Here is a 20,812-nt window from a genome sequence, read left to right on the forward strand (position 1 = left end):
TGCCCATTTGTCCGGATTTCTGGACAAATGGGCGGGCTGACGCTGATGTGCGGGCGGCGGACTGATGCTGACGTGCGGCGGACCTCCCCTCCCATTACTCACGATCTTCCCTGGTGGTCTAGTGACTTCGGGGCAGGAAAGAGCCCCCTCTTTCCTGCCCGGCGCGCTGCTCTGCATCCTGTATGCTGCCTGTTACGGTCTTGGCGAGATTCAAAATGGCCACCGAGAATTGAAGTCTCGCGAGGCCGCTTCAATTCTCGGTGGCCATTTTGAATCTCGCAGAGACCGTCACAGGCAGCATACAAGATGCAGAGCAGCGCGCCGGGCAGGAAAGAGGGGGCTCTTTCCTGCCCTGAAGTCACTAGACCACCAGGGAAGATCGTAAGGGGAGAGGTGGTGACGGGGCCGAGGGGAGGTGAGGTGAGGGGGTGACCAGGGGGAGGGGACAATGCAACAGGGGGCATGGCAAAGCGCGGAAAGGGGCGGGGAGAGTGCGTGAAAGGGGCGGGGCGAGGGCGTGAAATGGGGAGGGGTATAGGCGGGGCAAGTGTCCTCTTTTTTTAAGGACAAAAATAGCGCTCTAGAAATGTTAAGTAGTAGTAGTAGTAGTAAACCTAGTTGATATCTCCGCATTCATTGTTACTTGGTATGCTCTTGTGGTCAGGAATCCTCTGAACTATTTGGTTAGGCCCATGAGACGGGAGGGGCTAGAGTGTCCGGGCTCTATAAAGCCTTCATGTTTAATATTCCTTCTTAAAGAAATTCCAGTGTCTTAGTTCTCATTCTCTTTTTTTCCCCCTCTCCTAAATATAATCTCCTATATTGTATCTGTTAATTACTTGCCACTGCAAATCACCTAACTAGCGTTTAACACGAACCTTGAGAAACTTCAAGGAAGGTTTACAAATCTAGATCTGCCATGTAGCTTTTTGCCAGTCAAAAGATGGCTGCCTGCTTTTCACTCTGAACTCACACGGCACTTCTCTAGGTCATTGTTTTTCTGCCTAGATCCCTCCTCCCCTTCCTTCCTCCCAGACCAGTAACATAATTTCCTGCAGCTTCTGTGCAAGCGAGAGAGGCAGAGCTGGCCGCCGCAGCCTTAATCCCAGGAGAGAAAGGAGTCTAATCCTTCCAGCTAAGAGAGCAAATCTTCCTGCAGCTGATTCCCCAGAAAAGCAGGAGCCAGAATGATGATTATTAAGGCAGCAGAGCCTCAGCCTACACAGGTACAGCAGTTTTCACTGCATGGCTGGGGTCAGGGACAGGGTGGGAGGAATATATGAGAAAATACCCGGACTGGAGGCATGATTATCCTTACTGGTTACAGACTTAGTGTGTGTGGGGAGGGGGCAAACAGGATGACACAAGTATTGCATGCAGCGCAGCAGCAGCTGAATTACATTTCCAGGAAGTGAGACTGAGGCCGAGAAAGGTTTAGCACAGGACAGGACAGGCTGAAAGGCTCAGCCAGGAAGAGTGAGGCAGGCTGGGAGATGAGGGAGAGAGGCCGAGGAGGAACTCTTGAGATGGTTGAAAGCATAGGAGTCAACTTTTCAAAATGATTGGGGGTGTTGAACACAAGCCAATATTTTCCTTCCACCTGCCACCACAAAAAAAGAAAAAATCTTAGTTTGCATTCAAAGATATCCTGACCGTCCCCCCCCCCCCTCTCGTGCTGGCCATGCAGCATCTCCTCTCTGTGCCCCCCCCCCCAACCAACATCACCCCTCTTTCTCTCCCTTCCCCTGCTGTCCAGGATATCTTCTCTGTCTCTCTCCAACCCAATCTAACATTGGCCCAGTGTCTGTCTTGCCCCCCCCCCCCCAGACCACCACGACACTGTCTCTTCCTAACGCCATTCCATCATCACGTTCATCCAACATTGCCCCCTCTCTCTGCCCCATCCATCTAGCATTACCCCCCTCTCTCTTGCTCCTCCACCATCCAGCGTTGCCCCCTCTTTGTGTCTCTCCTCCATCCATCATCACCCCTCTGTCTCTCCTCCCTCACTATCCAGTATTTCTCTTGTTTGTTTCTTTCTCTCCCTTCATCTCACTATCCATCTTCACCCACCTATTCCCCACCTCCAGCATCACCCCATCACTCTGTCTTTTCCCTCCCCACCTGGACACTCAGTCACTCACTCATGGGCACCAACCCCTCAGCCCCAGAGATACCAAGTCACATACCTTATGCGTGTGGCATGAGCATTTTAGCTGCTCTTATGCTGAGCACTCCTCTTCACACATTCAAGAACATGCCTCCTGCAGTTCAGCATCTCTCCCTCTCCTGCCCCCCATCCCAGCATCTTTCCCTCCATTCACCTCCTCCCTCCCCTCCCCCACACACAGTGATCTGGCGTCTCTCCCCCCCCCCCCCCCCCCCCCCCCCACTCCCCTCTCCCAACCCATTTCTACAATTTCTTTGTCCACTCTCTTGCCTCTCACGGTCTGGTCTCGCTTCCCCTCCCCACCTGTGGATTATTGGTGCCCATATTGGTGCTGAGGACTTTAAGTTATCAATATATGCTGATGATATTCTTCTTTACACAACAGCTGACTCCTACTCCTTACCCTCTCTTCTCACCTCCATTAACTCCTTCTCAAGTATATCCGGTTACAAAATTAACTGGAGTAAGTCAGTTGTTAAGCCCCCCCCCCCCCCCCCCCCCCCGTTCAAAGACATCGTATCTCCAACTTGGAACCCAACAGCATCAAATGCACTCAATCTGCAGCCCCTCACTACCTCTCTACCCTCATCTCCCCTTACGCTCCTACCCGTAACCTCCGCTCACAGGACAAATCCCTCCTCTCAGTACCCTTCTCCACCACCGCCAACTCCAGACTCCGCCCTTTCTGCCTCGCCTCACCCTATGCTTGGAATAAACTCCCTGAGCCCATATGACAAGCCCCCTCCCTACCCATCTTCAAATCCTTGCTCAAAGCCCACCTCTTCAATGTCGCTTTCGGCACCTAACCATTGTACCTCTATCCAGGAAATCTTCTAGACTGCCTCAATCTTGATTGACTGCACTTTTTTGTCCTTTAGATTGTAAGCTCCTTTGAGCAGGGACTGTCCTTTGTTAATTGTACAGCGCTGCGCAACCCTGGTAGCGCTTTAGAAATGTTAAATAGTAGTAGTAGTAAATACCTGGGTATCCGTTACAGCAAAGATGTAGTCAAATCTCTCCATCTCAACTCTGCTACTTTTTTTTATCCACAGTGAATTCTTTACTAGACAAATGGTCCCCTCTTTAAGAACATAAGAGTACCCATACTGGGACAGACCAATGGTCCATCTAGCCCAGTATCCTGTTTTCCAAACAGTGGCCAAGGTTAAAGTGAAGGGCCTAATGTTAGGGTTACCATACGTCTGGATTCCTCTGGACATGCCCTCTATTTCAGGGGACTGTGGGGGGTCTGGGCGGTTTTTACCAGCCTGCCTGTTTGTCCTTTTCACTTAAAGGAATGTGCAGGGCGTGCAGGAGGACGTCAGGACTCGCAGCACAGATCAGCGAACGTGCCGGAGACCGGCGCTGAAGAAGACTAAGGCTGGCAGGGGTTGGGGACCCCCGTCAGCAAAGGTACCTTGCGGAGGAGGGTCGTCGGTGGTGGGGGGCGAAAGTGGCGGGGGAGGGTCGGCGGCGGGGGAAGCGGGCTAAAATGTGCCCCTCACCTTGGGCTCTAGACCCCCCTCCCACTGAGGTCTGGCTATGCCCCTGCCGTGCAGGTCTTAATCTACCGTCGTTTACTGTGTTACTATGGGGCCCTTTTACTAAACCTATGTGCCTATGTGTTCCCAATGCAAGTCAATTTGGAGCTACTGCCCGGCTACCGAGTGGCCCTTGTGGTAATTTCATTTTTGGCACGCAGCTGCTAAGCGCGCTGGAAAATAATTTTTATTTTCTGGCGCACAGCAGAAACCAGGCGGTAATCATCATTCTATGTGCGTAGACAGTTACCGTACGGTTAAAGTGTGAGACCTTACCGCTTAGTCAATGGCTGGTGGTAAGGTCTCAGACCCAAAATGGACGCACATGCGCCAATTTTTATTTTGCCACACGTCCATTTTTGTCAAAAATTTAAAAAAGGCCTTTTTTACAGGCGCCCTGAAAAATGGATCTGCATGTGCCCAAAACACGTGCTTACGCTTAGTAAAAGGGCCCATAAGTTCTCAGTACTAAAACTTCAGAGCAGGTAAAGAATGCAGAAAATACAGCTTTATTGTTGAAATGTGTTTTTTTGTGATTGTGGTTCATGGACCCCTATGGGACCCCTGTATCCATTAACCTTGAGCACACATTGCAGTGTATTTTCAGTTTTGGAACTGAACGGGTAACGTTTTGTGTTCCAGGTCCCTGTGATATTTGAGGACGTTGCCGTCTATTTTTGGGAGGAGGAGTGGGAGATGTTAGAAGAATGGCAGAAGGAGCTTTACAAGGAGACCATGAAGGAGAATTACAAGACTCTGGTATCACTGGGTAAAGATTGCTTTTTAATTTCTGTTCTAAAGGATGGACATTGAAACATTCTGGGTGCCCTTAGTACAAGGAATAAGTTGAAATTTAGTTGGTAGGTGGTCAGGTATATGTACTTGGAAAAAGAATGGTAGGGAAAGGGAAATGGGTATTGATATACTGCCTTTCTGAGGTTTTTGCAACTACATTCAAAGCGGTTTACATATATTCAGGTACTTATTTTGTACCAGGGGCAATGGAGGGTTAAGTGACTTGCCCACAGTCACAAGGAGCTGTAGTGGGAATTCAACCCAGTTCCCCAGGATCAAAGTCTGCTGCACTAACCACTAGGCTACTCCTCCACTAGCAACGCGGCCGCGCAGGCTTCTGTTTCTGTGAGTCTGACATCCTGCACATACATGCAGGACGTCAGACTCACAGAAACAGAAGCCTGCGGGGCTGATCTGCAAGGGCAGGCTTCTACATGGAATGTTGCTAGTGGAATAGCAACATTTCTTGTAGAATGTCAAATAGTAGCAATAGAATCTCCAATAGTAGCAACATTCCATGTAGAATCTCAACTAGGGAAAGGGAACTGGGACTTAATATACCGCCTTTCTGAGGTTTTTGCAACTACATTCAAGGGCAGGCGGTTTACATATATTCAGGTACTTATTTTGTACCAGGGGCAATGGAGGGTTAAGTGACATGCCCAGAGTCACAAGGAGCTGCAGTGGGAATGGAACTCAGTTCCCCAGGATCAAAGTCCACTGAACTAACCACTAGGCTACTCCTCCACTAGCAACATTCCATGTAGAAGGCTGCACAGGCTTCTGCTTCTGTGAGTCTGACAGGACGTCAGACCCACAGAAACAGAAGCCTGCGCGGCCGCGTTGCTGATCTGCAAGAGCAGGCTTCTACATGGAATGTTGCTAGTGGAATAGCAACACTCCATGTAGAATCTCAAATAGTAGCAACAGAATCTCAATAGTAGCAACATTCCATCTAGAATCTCAAATAGGGAAAGGGAAATGGGACTTAATATACCGCCTTTCTGAGGTTTTTGCAACTACATTCAAGGGCAGGCGGTTTACATATATTCAGGTACTTATTTTGTACCAGGGGCAATGGAGGGTTAAGTGACATGCCCAGAGTCACAAGGAGCTGCAGTGGGACTCAAACTCAGTTCCCCAGGATCAAAGTCCACTGCACTAACCACTAGGCTACTCCTCCACTAGCAACATTCCATGTAGAAGGCCGCGCAGGCTTCTGCTTCGACGTCAGACTCACAGAAACAGAAGCCTGCGCGGCTGTGTTGCTGATCTGCAAGGGCAGGCTTCTACATGGAATGTTGCTAGTGGAATAGCAACATTCCATGTAGAATCTCAAATAGTTGCAACATTCCAGAATCTCAAATAGTAGCAACAGCAACATTCCATGTTGAATCTCAAATAGGGAAAGGGAAATGGGACTTGATATACCGCCTTTCTGCAGTTTTTGCAACTACATTCAAAGCGGTTTACATATATTCAGGTACTTATTTTGTACCATGGGCAATGGAGGGTTAAGTGACTTGCCCAGAGTCACAAGGAGCTGCAGTGGGAATCGAACTCAGTTCCCCAGGATCAAAGTCCACTGCACTAACCTCTAGGCCAGTCCTCCACTAGTAACATTTCATGTAGAATCTCAAATAGTAGCAGCTGACCACTAGGCTACTCCTCCACTCCAGTAGAGAGATGGTACTGATCAGAGATTTTGAGCTTCATGTTTTGCTGGTTCTTCTGGGCACTGCTTAAACTTGCTCGCAAACATTCATAACACAGGTGCACGTAACAGATATGGGCTTGCATGAATTATTATGGAAAGTGAAACCATTACATCCGTCTTCTCACAAATTCTTAGCTATTTTCAGTGTTACAGAACGGGGGCAGTTCCATAAACGGGTACCACAAGTTAAATGTGTCGCTGCCGTATGCTCAGCACCAAATCTAGAACGGTGTCTGTGTGCCAAGGTTCCATTATAGAATGCTAACGTAAGTCAGCGTTGGCACGCCTAAATGTAGGTGCAAACAGTTAATGCCTGGTCTATTTATTTATTTATTTATTTGATTTTATAGCCTGTCCTTTCGACTATGCCCAGAACGGGTTACATGGTTTACATCCATAATGAAACACAATACGTACAGCTTATGATCAATTACACACAGTACACACAAACATAAAATCAATCAAACCAATCTACCAGCTTAACAATTAAACAATTTGTCAGAACTCTTTAAACCAAGCGATTTTTTGCAGCCTTAGGAAAATTTAAAAGATTATTAATGGATCTCATCGCAGGAGGCAGCTTATTCCATAACCAAACCAATAGATAAGAGAAAGCTCGTGAACAAGCACATTCCAGCTGGAAAAAATCTTGCAGAAGGTAAAAGAAAATGTTTTCCACACCGAGAGCATAAGAACCGGTTTGGTGTATATATGGTAGCTTTTCCGACACATAAATCGGAAGCATATCATGAAAAGCCTTAGAAGCTAATGCCAACATCTTAAATACACCATTTACTAATAGGAAGCCATTGTAATGATAAAAAACAGGATGAAACATGATCACACAATGCCAACTTTTTCAAAAGCTGAATTGCCGAATTCTGAACCCGCTGAAGCCTCTTCAAGCTCTTACTTCTTGTAATTTAACAACTTTGAATAACTTTGGGGTCCTTTTACAAAGGCACACTGAAAAATGGCTTGTGGTAGTGTAGGCGCGGGTTTCGGGGGCGCATAGTTCCATTTTTCAGTGTTCCTGCAAAAACATTTTGCTGAAAATGGGCGTGTGGCAACAATCAAAATTCCCGTGTGTCCATTTTGGGTTTGCGGCCATACCACCAGCCATACACCTGGCAGTAATGACCTATGTGCGTCAGATGCCACTTGGTGCGCGTCTGTTATGCACGCCAGAAAATAAAAAATATTTTTCAGTCGTGCGTCAAAATTGAAATTACCGCAAGGGCCACGCAGTAACCGGGCAGTAACTCCAATTTGGCGCATGTTGGGTGCGCGTAGGTACCTATCCGCCTGATAATCGAAAGTGATTGGCGCCCATATTTCGACCCAAATCGGGAGATGGGCGCCCATCTCGCAAAAGCGCCCAAATTGGTATAATCAAAAGCCGATTTTGGGCGCCTTCAACTGCACTCCGTTGCGGAAACGGCCAAAGTTGACGGGGGGGGGGGGGGGGGGGGGGAGGGGTGTCGGAGGCGTGGTGAAGGCGGGATTGTGGCGTGGTTATCGGCCGAACAGAAATGGGCGGCTTTCGCCAATAATAAAAAAAAAAATAGGCGTTTTTAGCGAGAATTTAGGGCACTTTTTTTGGACCCTTTTTTTTTACGAACAAGTCCCAAAAAAGTGCCCTAAATGGCCATATGACCACCAGAGGGAATCGGGGATGACCTCCCCTGACTCCCCCAGTGGTCACTAACCCCCTCCCACCACAAAAAAAGAACTTTCAAAATGTTTTTTTCCAGCCTCTATGCCAGCCTCAAATGTCAGACCCAGCTCCCTGACAGCAGTATGCAGGTCCCTGGAGCAGTTGTTAGTGGGTGCAGTGCACTTCAGGCAGGTGGACCCAGGCCCATCCCCCCCTACCTGTTACACTTGTGGTGCTTAATGCTGAGCCCTCCAAAATCCCCCAAAACCCACTGTACCCACATGTAGGTGCCGCCCTTCACCCCTTAGGGCTATGGTAATGGTGTGGACTTGTGGGTTTTGGGGGGATTTGGGGGGCTCAGCACACAAGGGAAGGGTGCTATGCACCTGGGAGCTTTTTTAATGTTTTTTTTTAATTTGTAAAAGTGCCCCCTAAGGTGCCCAGTTGGTGTCCTGGCATGTGAGGGGGACCAGTGCACTACGAATCCTGGCCCCTCCCACGACCCAATGCCGTGGATTTGTTCGTTTTTGACATGGGCGCCTTCGGTTTCCATTATCGCTAAAAACTGATAGCGCCCAGCTCAAAAACGCCCAAATCCTAGGCATTTGCCCCGCAGAACCCGTATTATCGAAAAAAAGATGGGCGGCCATCTTTTTTTGAAAATACGGTTTGTCCCGCCCTTTCGTATGGCTGCCCACGGAGATGGGCGTTCGCGTTCGATTATGCCCCTCCACGCGGCTTATTAAAAGGGGCCCTTTGTGTTGTCGGCAAATTTATTTACCTCACTAGTTATTCCCATATCTGGCTCATTTATAAATATGTTAAAAAGCAACGGTCCCAACACAGACCCCTGTGGAACCTACTATCAACCCTTCTTCATTGAGAATACTGACCATTTAACCCTACTCTCTGTTTTCTATCATTTAACCAGTTTTTAATCCACAATATAACACTACCTCCTATCCCATGACTTTCCAATTTCCTCTGGAGTCTTTCATGAGGTACTTCGACAAATGCCTTTAGAAAATCCAGATACACAATATCGACCGACTCTCCTTTATCCACATGTTCCCTCTGACTTGCTTACCATTACCTTATCTCTGGGGCACAGGGGCCAAGGAGGCAGGGGCAATCATCATGCATCCCAGTTATAACATCCGAGAAGGACAATTAGATTAGATTGGGGAGAATCCTGGGATCCCTCAGTGCGTCTTCCTTCTCTGCTTGCACGTCTGCTCATCCAAGACCAGTGGCTGCCAGTCTGAAAACTCCAATAGACTTGTACCCTTTTCCTGTTGTATAACTAGCCTCTATTTAGCTAGCTTCCTGGGAGGGGCTTTCAGCTACACTCCTCTTATCCCTTTTGGTTCCTCAAACCACTGCTTTAGAATTTGCTGTAAGGCAACAACTCCTATACCACCACACAAGTGAACTGCCTCTCCTAAAGCCCATTGGGATCCACTCCCCAGAGTCCAGGCGTTCGCTTTCAACCCAAGCACTCTACAGAAAGGGTAGAGGGCAAAGGGAGTCCTTCCTAAACCCAGCATGAAGTGTTGTTAGCTATAAACCCCTTCTTTTTGATTCCATGGTTTGTCTTTGAAGAGCCATCCCTTTACCCTACTTCTCTGGACATTTTTCGTGGGTGAAGAGTCACTTTCAACCTGGCTATCACCCCATAGGCAGACTTATTTATTTATTTCATAAATTTGTATCCCGCTTTAAAATCAAAGTGGGTTATAATAAAAGTGTTCACAATATAAAAACAAATCCATCAGACAATGACGAATAATTAATCTCATAAAACTAAAACACCATTTACAGGCAGGAAGAGCTGTTAAATACTTTTACAAAATAAAAAGTCTTCAACAAACGTAGCATTGCTAAGGAAAACCTCCAACGTTCTTGATGTCACTGGTCACAAATGGTGTTTTGTTTATTTTTATCATTTGTCTTCTGTCTGGCTTTATAGCAGAATCTGCCACATATTAATAACTGAAAGATGTGTAAATGCGATCAGCTTCTGGTGCAAGCTGGATGCCCTCAGTGGCAGGAAGGAGATCAACCCTACAGACCGCTTTGGTTAAACTTGTTTTCTCTACACTTATAGGGGTTTCTTTGTTCCTCCACCTCCGGTGGTTTTCTTTTGTTTCACCACCCATGCCACATCTTAAAACAAATTTGCGTGATTCAAAATAATAATTAACAGGCCAGAGGCCAGCTGAACGGCAGTGCCGCACAGTGTCATGTGGGACAGCCCAGCTTTTGCTGTTGTGGAGGAAGGAGTCTTAGGCACTGCACCACCGCCGTATCTAGTGGCTGTATTTAGTGTAAGATACCAGCTTCCACTGTCGGCTCTCAACAGTCCCTCTTGTAATTCCTCTTGTAGCCTTGCAGAGAACCAGAGGTTAATGGGAGATTGCAGACACTTGGAGGAGCAAGAAAAGAGAGCTATTGGGGAACCATCTCTCTGACCTCATGTGCAACTTTCTAACTCTTCCTACTTTCTTACCTATCTATATGTTACATCTTTGCTTTACACTTCACTATCAATTATAATGCTCTGTTACGTGTTGTGTTGACATTGTAAGTAGTATACCATGCCATACTTTGTATTGTTTTTGAATATTTTTTCTGCTGTAACTGTCTGTTGCTCATGTTTGATCTATTTTTACTGTGCACCGCCTTGAGTGCATTCCTTCAAAAAGGCGGTAAATAAATCCTAATAAATAAAAATAAATAAATTAAACACTTGCAGGCTTAAGGAAAGGGGATTAAAGATATAAGATGATAGAGAGACTGAGAAGGTGTTGGAGGGTGGGGGTGGACAGAAGCAGGGAATAGATGGGTGAAGGAAGACGTTTGGAGGCAGAGAGGTAGAACAGATGGGGAAGCTGATACAAACTTCTGCATCATTTTTCCATCCTGTTTGTTTCCGGGAAGCCTACTAACAACACTCCTCTTGTAACCCCTGGCAAGCACATAATGCAAGCATTAAAAATGTATACGTCAGTAGACATGCAGAGAACTAAGGCATTGACATTTCTGATTCAGTTTAGTAAGGAACCATATGGGCCTTGCATATGGGGGAAGTAAACTGTTTACTTGGCATGTTTTATGGAAATTACTTCATGAAGTTAGAGGAGATGCAATGAAATCCTCTTTTCCTAGGAATGGAATTGCCAACTGAGAAACCTGATCTGATAGTAAGGATTGAGAGAGAGGAAAACCCATGTGTCAAGGCTCAATGGGATTCAAGAGACAAAACGAGATGGAGAAACTCCTGTGGAGGTAAGTGATGGGACATAATAACTGGAGTTAAGATGATACGTATGAACACTGTAACACATTAAATAGTAGCAGAAAAGAACCAAATTGGCCCATCTACTCTGTCCAGTTGTGATTCTTCTACTTCGTTTGAATTCACATACTCAGCCCACTACCTTCTCTTTAACTTGAACTTTCAATCCCCTTCTCGTCCTTGTCCTCCATATCAGCCACAAGCATGTCCTAAATTTCTGAAAGTACTCGCTTTCAAGCTCATCTCATCTTCCAGCCCCAGATCGAACACTCCACGTCTTATTGCCAAGTTCTCTAATAATCCACATCTACCATAACTAGTGAAGCCAGTATCTAAAACATCTGGCTTCTACACGCTCACTGAAGTTTGGTCATGCCTCGTAAATGATCCCACTTTCTTCTCGGAAGACCAGTGAAATCATACCGCTACTCTTGAGGTCGTTACATCAATGCCTTTTCAGAGGCCCGTTGCAGTCATGCCATTGCTGTTAGGGCTGCTGTTATGATCAGTTTACTCCTTGGCTACCCCTATGACCCGTGGTGCTACTAGATCTTCCACTTTTCCTTCACTTTCTAGAAATAAGGATTCTTTGTGTTTATCCCATGACTTTTAAAATCTGTTACCATTTCAATTTCCATCACCCATTGTGGGAGGTGTGAGGAGGTTAAGGATAAGCCCCTAGGAAACAGGGAACATACCTGAGGGGTAGGGTTTCCAGATTCCCTAAGCTTCTAGCTGTCCATCAAAGGAAGGGGTGGTTTCAAGGGATGGTCTTGAAAACCCCTGCAGTTAGAGAGGAGGAAGTGGAAGGGCAGGGACATGCAGAGCTAGAGGAAGAGCCTCAGCCTAGAATCTCAAAACCCAATCACTGAGGAAAGGCTAGATATGGACTTAGAGGAGGCCTGCAAGCAAAGTTACAGAGGAAGGCCCTCTAAAACTAAAAGCCAGTTTGGAGAGACTTTTGGATAGCATAAAGGTGCTAAGGAAATTGTTACCCGTAACTAAGAGAAAACAGAGTAAGAGAAAAGAGGGGGAGGGGCAAAGACTTTATTGGGGTGAGCGGGAGCCCCAAAACATCTGTTGCCAGGCCAATGACCCAGGTGTAACCGGAGAAGAAGAGTGCCCAAAGAAAGAGAATGTATGGATAAAGTGTTGACAACCATAGTTGGAGTGCTGCATGGGCAAATTGACTACTTAAGCTAAAACTGTGTTTACTATTGGAAACTGCCTCACAAGAATTGTTGTAGTGGAGCAGGGCTACTGGAGAGAAACACAGAGCAAGGGAGATCAACTGTGCCAGAGCTGTCTTGCCTGTAACAGAGTATCCACCCCCCAGGTATCCACCCCCTTTTCATGAAAAAGTATTTTCTGAGTATCTTCTTGAGTCTACACTCTTGGAACTTCATCTCATGACCCTTATTTCAACAACTACTACTACTACTACTGTTACTACTATTTAACATTTCTAGAGCGCTACAAAGTGTACGCAGCGCTGTACAAACACAGAAGAAAGACAGTCCCTGCTCAAAGAGCTTACAATCTAAATAGACAAAAAGTAAAGCATTTAATATTTAAGCAGTCAAGCACAAGAGAACAGTACTACTACTACTACTTGACATTTCTAAAGCGCTACTAGGGTTACGCAGCACTGTCACAGTCACAGAAGGACTGAAGATGTTGAAGGGTGGTCAGTGTGATTTATTTCCACTGCAAAAAGGTTTGCTTCTAGTATGTAAATGTCTCTATCTAGGTTTTTTTTGTGGATATGTTTTGTTAACCTGAGGCAATGGAGGGTTACGTGACTTGCTCAGGGTCACAAGGAGCTGCAGTGGGAATCAAACCCAGTTCCCCGGGATCTCAGTCTGCTGCACTAACCATTAGGCTACTCCTCCATTCCTCAACACTTTTTGAATGCCACTCTTTTGCCCTTTATTTTTGTACCACTTCGCTAATATTCTTGCTAATGAATATACTTCTAATCCCTTATTAAGCAAGTACAGTTTCCTCTTATTCAACTAATTGTCAAACTTTAGTGATTAACTGGAGGAAAAGACTTCAGATGATCGGCTTTCACTTATTAGAAATATTCAGTATGAATGCCGCGGGCTTCCTCATTAGCCAGAAAAACCTCCGGATATTCAGTCACTATTTTATTGGTTGATTTTTACTCTTTTCTTTATCTATATTGGTAAAACTTTTTCTTTAAATATGATATTTGATACTAAATGGGCACTTATCTTGAACGTGGCAAACGTGGTTTGTTCTACAGAGAGCCTCTGTTTCACATTTAGCTTCTTCAGGAGACAAACCAGTAGCCCTTCAATGTCGTGCCCTGAAACAAATGGTGAACTTAGAGGAATATATTGAAAGCCTCATGAAATTCGTTAAAATTGCATCGTTTTATCAGCATTTAGCGGTTTTAGCCTCCCTTCTTGCTTATCTAGTGCTTTCTTCATTGAAATGAGTGAATCCAATATGGCGCCTGGTTTTTTAAAGGATGCTGACTGGATCCACCAATCAAAAACACTGAAACGCTTGTCAGCATTTAAAGAGACCCCTGGGCTCTAACTTCAACTTACATGGATACGAACAGAATCTTGAGGTTATCAAGTAACTCGTAAGAACATTTTCCATTCCATTTTATTATTTAACCTGGTAGGGATGACTGACCTCAACCTATGTATCCATCGTTGTTCTGACTGGATTAGTTTCCGGTCTCGATCACCCCCTCTAGGAGACTGAGGGATCTGATCTACGACTACACATTGATAAACTTCAAATATATGTTGGACTACCAAACTATGTGCTACAATGGGATTGCCTTGCATTATATGGTGTTTATGTTCACTAAGGAGTTGTTTAAGCACCCTAGTGGTTTTTCCTACATATATTTTCTTACATTTGCAGATCAAAATATATACCACATGTGCACTGTTACAATCCATTGTATATTTCAGAGTGGAGGAGTGGCCTAGTGGTTAGGGTGGTGGACTTTGGTCCTGAGGAACTGAGTTCGATTCCTGGCCCAGGCAGCTCCTTTTGACTCTGGGCAAGTCACTTAACCCTCCATTGCCCCATGTAAGCCGCATTGAGCCTGCCATGAGTGGGAAAGCGCGGGGTAATAAAATAGATACTATTGGAGATTCTACATGGAATGTTGCTACCTTTGGAGATTCTACATGGAATGTTGCTATTCCAATAGCAACATTCCATGTAGAAGGCTGCGCAGGCTTCTGCTTCTGTGAGTCTGACGTGCAGGACGTCAGACTCACAGAAACAGAAGACTGCGCGGCCACATTGGTGATCTGCAAGGGCTGACTTCTACATGGAATGTTGCTACTATTGGAGATTCTACATGGAATGTTGCTATTCCACTAGCAACATTCCATGTAGAAGGCTGCGCAGGACGTCAGACTCACAGAAACAGAAGCCTTCGCGGCCACATTGGTGATCTGCCAGGGCCGACTTCTACATGGAATGTTGCTAGTGGAATAGCAACATTCCATGTAGAATCTCAAATAGTAGCAACAGTGGAGGAGTGGCCTAGTGGTTAGGGTGGTGGACTTTGGTCCTGGGGAACTGAGGAACTGAGTTCAATTCCCGGCCCAGGCAGCTCCTTGTGACTCTAGGCAAGTCACTTAACCCTCCATTGCCTGCCGCATTGAGCCTGCCATGAGTGGGAAAAAGTGCGGGGTACAAATGTAACAAAAATAAAAAAATATATATATATTGTCTGCTATCTAAGGGATTTACGAATGTATCTGTGATTAACATAGAAGAACAGTACAGGCAGGATCCACATTTTTGTGTCCTTTTGTTTCCCCTTGCAGCATGGAAGAAAATAGGTTTTGCAAAGTTTCTCTAAGATTTTTTTCCCTGTTCGTTCCCTGAGGGGAAGCGAGAGCAGGGCAGGCAATGCGGCAGCATTGGAGACCAGCGCTGGACAAAGGCTTCAGCTGGTGGGGGTTGGGGACCCCCGCCAACCAAACTAGGGGCCCAGAGCCAACTCAGCACAACTGGAGCTGAGTAAGCCGGGGTTGGTGGGGCAGGATGGGTGCAAGGGTGGGCACAAGGCTGAAGATTTGCCTGTGGCATCCAGTGCCCTTGCCCCCAACCCTGTTTACACTTACAGTGGTGGAAATAAGTATTTGATCCCTTGCTGATTTTGTAAGTTTGCCCACTGACAAAGACATGAGCAGCCCATAATTGAAGGGTAGGTTATTGGTAACAGTGAGAGATAGCACATCACAAATTAAATCCGGAAAATCACATTGTGGAAAGTATATGAATTTATTTGCATTCTGCAGAGGGAAATAAGTATTTAATCCCTCTGGCAAACAAGACCTAATACTTGGTGGCAAAACCCTTGTTGGCAAGCACAGCGGTCAGACGTCTTCTGTAGTTGATGATGAGGTTTGCACACATGTCAGGAGGAATTTTGGTCCACTCCTCTTTGCAGATCATCTCTAAATCATTAAGAGTTCTGGGCTGTCGCTTGGCAACTCGCAGCTTCAGCTCCCTCCATAAGTTTTCAATGGGATTAAGGTCTGGTGACTGGCTAGGCCACTCCATGACCCTAATGTGCTTCTTCCTGAGCCACTCCTTTGTTGCCTTGGCTGTATGTTTTGGGTCATTGTCGTGCTGGAAGACCCAGCCACGACCCATTTTTAAGGCCCTGGCGGAGGGAAGGAGGTTGTCACTCAGAATTGTACGGTACATGGCCCCATCCATTCTCCCATTGATGCGGTGAAGTAGTCCTGTGCCCTTAGCAGAGAAACACCCCCAAAACATAACATTTCCACCTCCATGCTTGACAGTGGGGACGGTGTTCTTTGGGTCATAGGCAGCATTTCTCTTCCTCCAAACACGGCGAGTTGAGTTCATGCCAAAGAGCTCAATTTTTGTCTCATCTGACCACAGCACCTTCTCCCAATCACTCTCGGCATCATCCAGGTGTTCACTGGCAAACTTCAGACGGGCCGTCACATGTGCCTTCCGGAGCAGGGGGACCTTGCGGGCACTGCAGGATTGCAATCCGTTATGTCGTAATGTGTTACCAATGGTTTTCGTGGTGACAGTGGTCCCAGCTGCCTTGAGATCATTGACAAGTTCCCCCCTTGTAGTTGTAGGCTGATTTCTAACCTTCCTCTTGATCAAGGATACCCCACGAGGTGAGATTTTGCGTGGAGCCCCAGATCTTTGTCGATTGACAGTCATTTTGTACTTCTTCCATTTTCTTACTATGGCACCAACAGTTGTCTCCTTCTCGCCCAGCGTCTTACTGATGGTTTTGTAGCCCATTCCAGCCTTGTGCAGGTGTATGATCTTGTCCCTGACATCCTTAGACAGCTCCTTGCTCTTGGCCATTTTGTAGAGGTTAGAGTCTGACTGATTCACTGAGTCTGTGGACAGGTGTCTTTCATACAGGTGACCATTGCCGACAGCTGTCTGTCATGCAGGTAACGAGTTGATTTGGAGCATCTACCTGGTCTGTAGGGGCCAGATCTCTTACTGGTTGGTGGGGGATCAAATACTTATTTCCCTCTGCAGAATGCAAATAAATTCATATACTTTCCACAATGTGATTTTCCGGATTTAATTTGTGATGTGCTATCTCTCACTGTTACCAATAACCTACCCTTCAATTATGGGCTGCTCATGTCTTTGTCAGTAGGCAAACTTACAAAATCAGCAAGGGATCAAATACTTATTTCCACCACTGTATGTACACAGATGCGAAGCATTTGTTTACACTTTCAAACGACAACAAAACCAGGGGACACAAGATGAAGGTAGAATATGGTAGATTTAAAACAAATAGGAGAAAGGTTTTCTTTACTCAGCGTGTAGTTAGACTCTGGAACTCGTCGAAGAATGTAGTGGCAGCAGCTGGCCTTACGGAATTTAAAGGGGGTTTGGACAGATTCCTGAGGGAAAAGTCCATTGAACATTATTAATTTTTTTTTTTTTGGGGGGGGGTGGGGGGGGGGGGATTGCCAGGTTCTTGAAGCTCGGATTGGACGCTGTCGGAGACAGGATGCTGGGCTTGATGGACCCTTGGTCTTTTCCCAGTATGGCGGTGCTTATGCATTTAGGGGCCCTTTTACAAAGACGCGGTAGACTCTACGTGTGTGCAGTGCACGCCAAAATGAGTACTGCCAGGCTAGCTTGCCCCCGTGGCAGTAATTTCGGATTAGGCGTGCACTCATACCGCTGGGAGAAATTATTTTTTTATTTCCTATTGCGTGTGGCGTTTCTGGCATTAATCAGCAGTTGGCGCACCACGTGTGTGGCATATGAGCCCTTACCGCTAGATCAATGGATGCGTTAAGGGCTCAGGCCGTAAATAGTCGCATGCTGGTTTCAGTTTTGCTGCAGGCCCTTTTCCCAGCCCATTGAAAAAAAAAAACTTTTCCCCAGATGTGGTACCCACACTACTGCAGGCTACTTTTTGCCGTGGCTTAGTAAAAGGACCCCTCAGCTCTCCATAGCACATTCAGCTCTGAGGGTCTGATTATAGAGCCCAATAACTATTCCTGTATCTCTAGCATATGAAATAATACACCTGGACTTTCTCTGTTATCCAACAGGTTATGAAAATAAGAAGCACCATAAGGAATGTGTTAAAAAAGAGAAAATGCGCAAGACGCTTCCAGAAGCAGAGAAGGCAATGTTTACCTTGGGATCAGAGGGGAGAAAAGACTGGAGGAGAGAATCTCATTCAGGCAAGGAAGGGATCGTTGTTGCAGAACCCGTTTATCAAGACACTACACGATCCCAAATACTCCTCTCAAAACAAAAAATAAATAACAATGCAAGTATTGTGTCTAGGGAGTATCCTAGTGAAAAATCAACATTTAGATATCATTGGGGATCTCCTACAGAAGAGCCACCATTTTCATCCCCTGAATGTGAAGAAAACTTCACAATGAAAGACCATGTTCAACTCCACCAGTTAAGTTACATGGAGGAAAAACCATTTCAATATAATGAAAATGATATGAGCCTAATTAATAAGTCAACTGTAATACAACATGACAAGATCATACCCTGGCTGAATCAAGAGATTCATTCCTGTTATGCTAGGTATGAACAACAGACATTCGACTATACCAACCCTCAAGAGAAACCCTTTGTGTCGACAGAGGCAGGAATAAACTTCATTTGTTGTTCAAGTGTAAACAAATACTCGAGGATACAGAAAGAGAAAGAGAAGCAGTTTAAATGCACCGTGTGCGATAAAAACTTCAATCGGAAATCATATCTAAAGACGCACCAAAGAATCCATACAGGAGAAAGACCATTTTCTTGTATGGAGTGTGATAAACGTTTTTGTCAGAAAGGCCATTTACTGAAACATCAGAGGATACATACAGGAGAGCGGCCCTTTACCTGTGCTAAGTGTAGTAAAAGATTCACTCAGAAATCAGATTTAAGAATACATATCAGGATCCACACAGGAGAGAAACCATTTACATGTACAGAATGTAATAAAAGTTTCATTCGTACATCAAGTCTAACAGCTCACCAAAAGATACACAAACACAGAGAAAAACCATTCACGTGCACTCAGTGTGCTAAAACTTTCATGAGGAAATCACATCTAATAACACACCAGAGGACCCATACAGGAGAAAAACCTTTTTCTTGTACAGAGTGTGATAAATGCTTCAGTCAGAAAATACATTTCATGAAACACCAGATGATTCATGCTGAAGAAAAACCCTTTAGGTGTATGAAATGTAATAGAAGCTTCTGTAGAAAGTCAGATCTAACAACGCATGAGGTACTCCATACTGGAAAGAAACCATTTACATGCACAGATTGTGAGAAAGGATTTATGCGTCTATCAGGTTTAATAAAGCATCGGGGTGTGCACACAAGGGTGGGACAAAAGTCATTTAAATGTACTCAGTGTGATAAAGACTTCAGTCGTAAATCTCATTTAAAAATGCATCAGAGGACCCACACAGGCGAGAAACCCTTTATTTGTAATGAATGTAATAGATGCTTTAGTCAGAAAGGTCATCTTGTGAAACACCAAAGGATACACACAGGAGAGAAACCCTTTACATGTACTAAGTGTAATAAAAGCTTTGGTCACAAATCAGTTCTAAAAATACATGATAGGATCCACACAAAGGAAAAACCATATGCATGTGGAAATTGTGGTAAAACCTTCTATTGTACCTCAAATCTAATCAAACATCAGAGAGTACACACGAGACAAAAAGAAAAAGCATTTGCTTGTGCTGATTGTGATAAAACATTCTATCAAAAATCGGCGTTGAGAATGCATCAGAGCACCCATGTGGGTGAGAAACGATTTACTTGTACAGTATGTGATAAGTGCTTCTCTCACAAAGGACATCTAGCAAAACACTTGCTCAGTCATAGAGAGCATACTCTGGCCTGTGAGTGAGGTGTATTCCTTTTATGGTGTGTGCAAAACTAACTCTTTGCAGAGACCACACTGGAAGATAGCATTAGTACAGTTAAAAATACCATGAACTAAAGTGGAAACATAAAAGTTTGAGAGAAATTTATATGAGCATGCCTTAGAGCACAATCAAGAAACAGAATTGAAATGTTGAATAAAACTTACAAATGGGGGGGGGGGGGGGAAAAAGAAGCAGAATGACCTCCCAGTATGCAGGAGAACAACAGAAAAGACAAATATTAGAATTATGGTACGGCTTGAAGCAATAGCAAAAGAGTTGGAATCTGGCTTGAGGAGAGCTCGGACCCTGGGGAATTGCCCAACATTTGGCTCAGTGAATATCTTTCTAAGACCTGGAAAACTTCACAAATCAACTGATCAGACAGCCAGTCCTGTCACCACAATGGTTAGCAACAGAAAGAACATTTCTCCTTCCAAAGGAAAACCTAAGTAACATCCCTAGAAGAGAAAGACTAATAATTTGTTTGTTTGTGTACAAGATGTTCATGGTAATATACCATTGAATTGACTCTAATAACAGGGTGATAGGAGAGCAGTAAGAGGGGAACATGCGGCATTAAAGACTAGTTAAAACTGAATAAAGATATCACGGATAACTGAAAGCTTAGTACATCATAGACTGTATGAAAGTTTATGATATAGAACTATCTTAACATATACAATAATTGTGTAGTCCTGGATTGATCGTGTACATCAAGTTCTCCATGAAGTCATGGCAGACTACACTATGGGCCCTGTTTACTAAGCTGTGTTATAGGCGCGTTAGCGTTTTTAATGTGCGTTAAACCATGTACGCTCGTTAACTGTGTAAATGCCTACAATATCCCTATAGGTGCCTACACGGTTTCCACACGCTAATTGTAAGCACGTTAAAAATGCTAACACGCCTTAGTTAACAGGGTCCTATGAATTATGAAGTTGGACAGTTTTTCATTCCTAACATCCAGACCTAGCAAGGCAATTTTTCATGGAGATCCCTTTCACCACTCTTCTTTTGTTTGGCACTAACTCCCTCATTCTATAAAAGTTACCAAAAATTGTGTGTGCAATTTAATTGATAACCAGTTAATTAGCACCTATAATTGACTTTTCTTTAAGAAGGAATTATTGGCACTGATTAGGTTTAATTGGCATTTATGCACGTACATTTAGGTGCTGATCTGAAAAAAGGGG

The 20,812-nt window shown here is 45.0% G+C and overlaps 1 protein-coding gene across 1 annotated transcript; it reads left to right on the forward strand.

The window, feature by feature from the left end:
• The first annotated feature begins 1,074 nt into the window (after window positions 1-1,074).
• On the forward strand, window positions 1,075-19,794 carry LOC115460024 (oocyte zinc finger protein XlCOF6-like). Its single transcript, XM_030189883.1, has 4 exons — window positions 1,075-1,226; window positions 4,354-4,480; window positions 11,049-11,168; window positions 17,769-19,794. Exons 1-4 carry the CDS (start codon window positions 1,188-1,190, stop codon window positions 19,598-19,600), a joined length of 2,118 nt encoding a protein of 705 aa, XP_030045743.1. The 5' UTR covers window positions 1,075-1,187; the 3' UTR covers window positions 19,601-19,794.
• Window positions 19,795-20,812: the final 1,018 nt, after the last annotated feature.

Source organism: Microcaecilia unicolor, chromosome 1, assembly GCF_901765095.1.
Source record: "Microcaecilia unicolor chromosome 1, aMicUni1.1, whole genome shotgun sequence".
Taxonomy (NCBI): domain Eukaryota; kingdom Metazoa; phylum Chordata; class Amphibia; order Gymnophiona; family Siphonopidae; genus Microcaecilia; species Microcaecilia unicolor.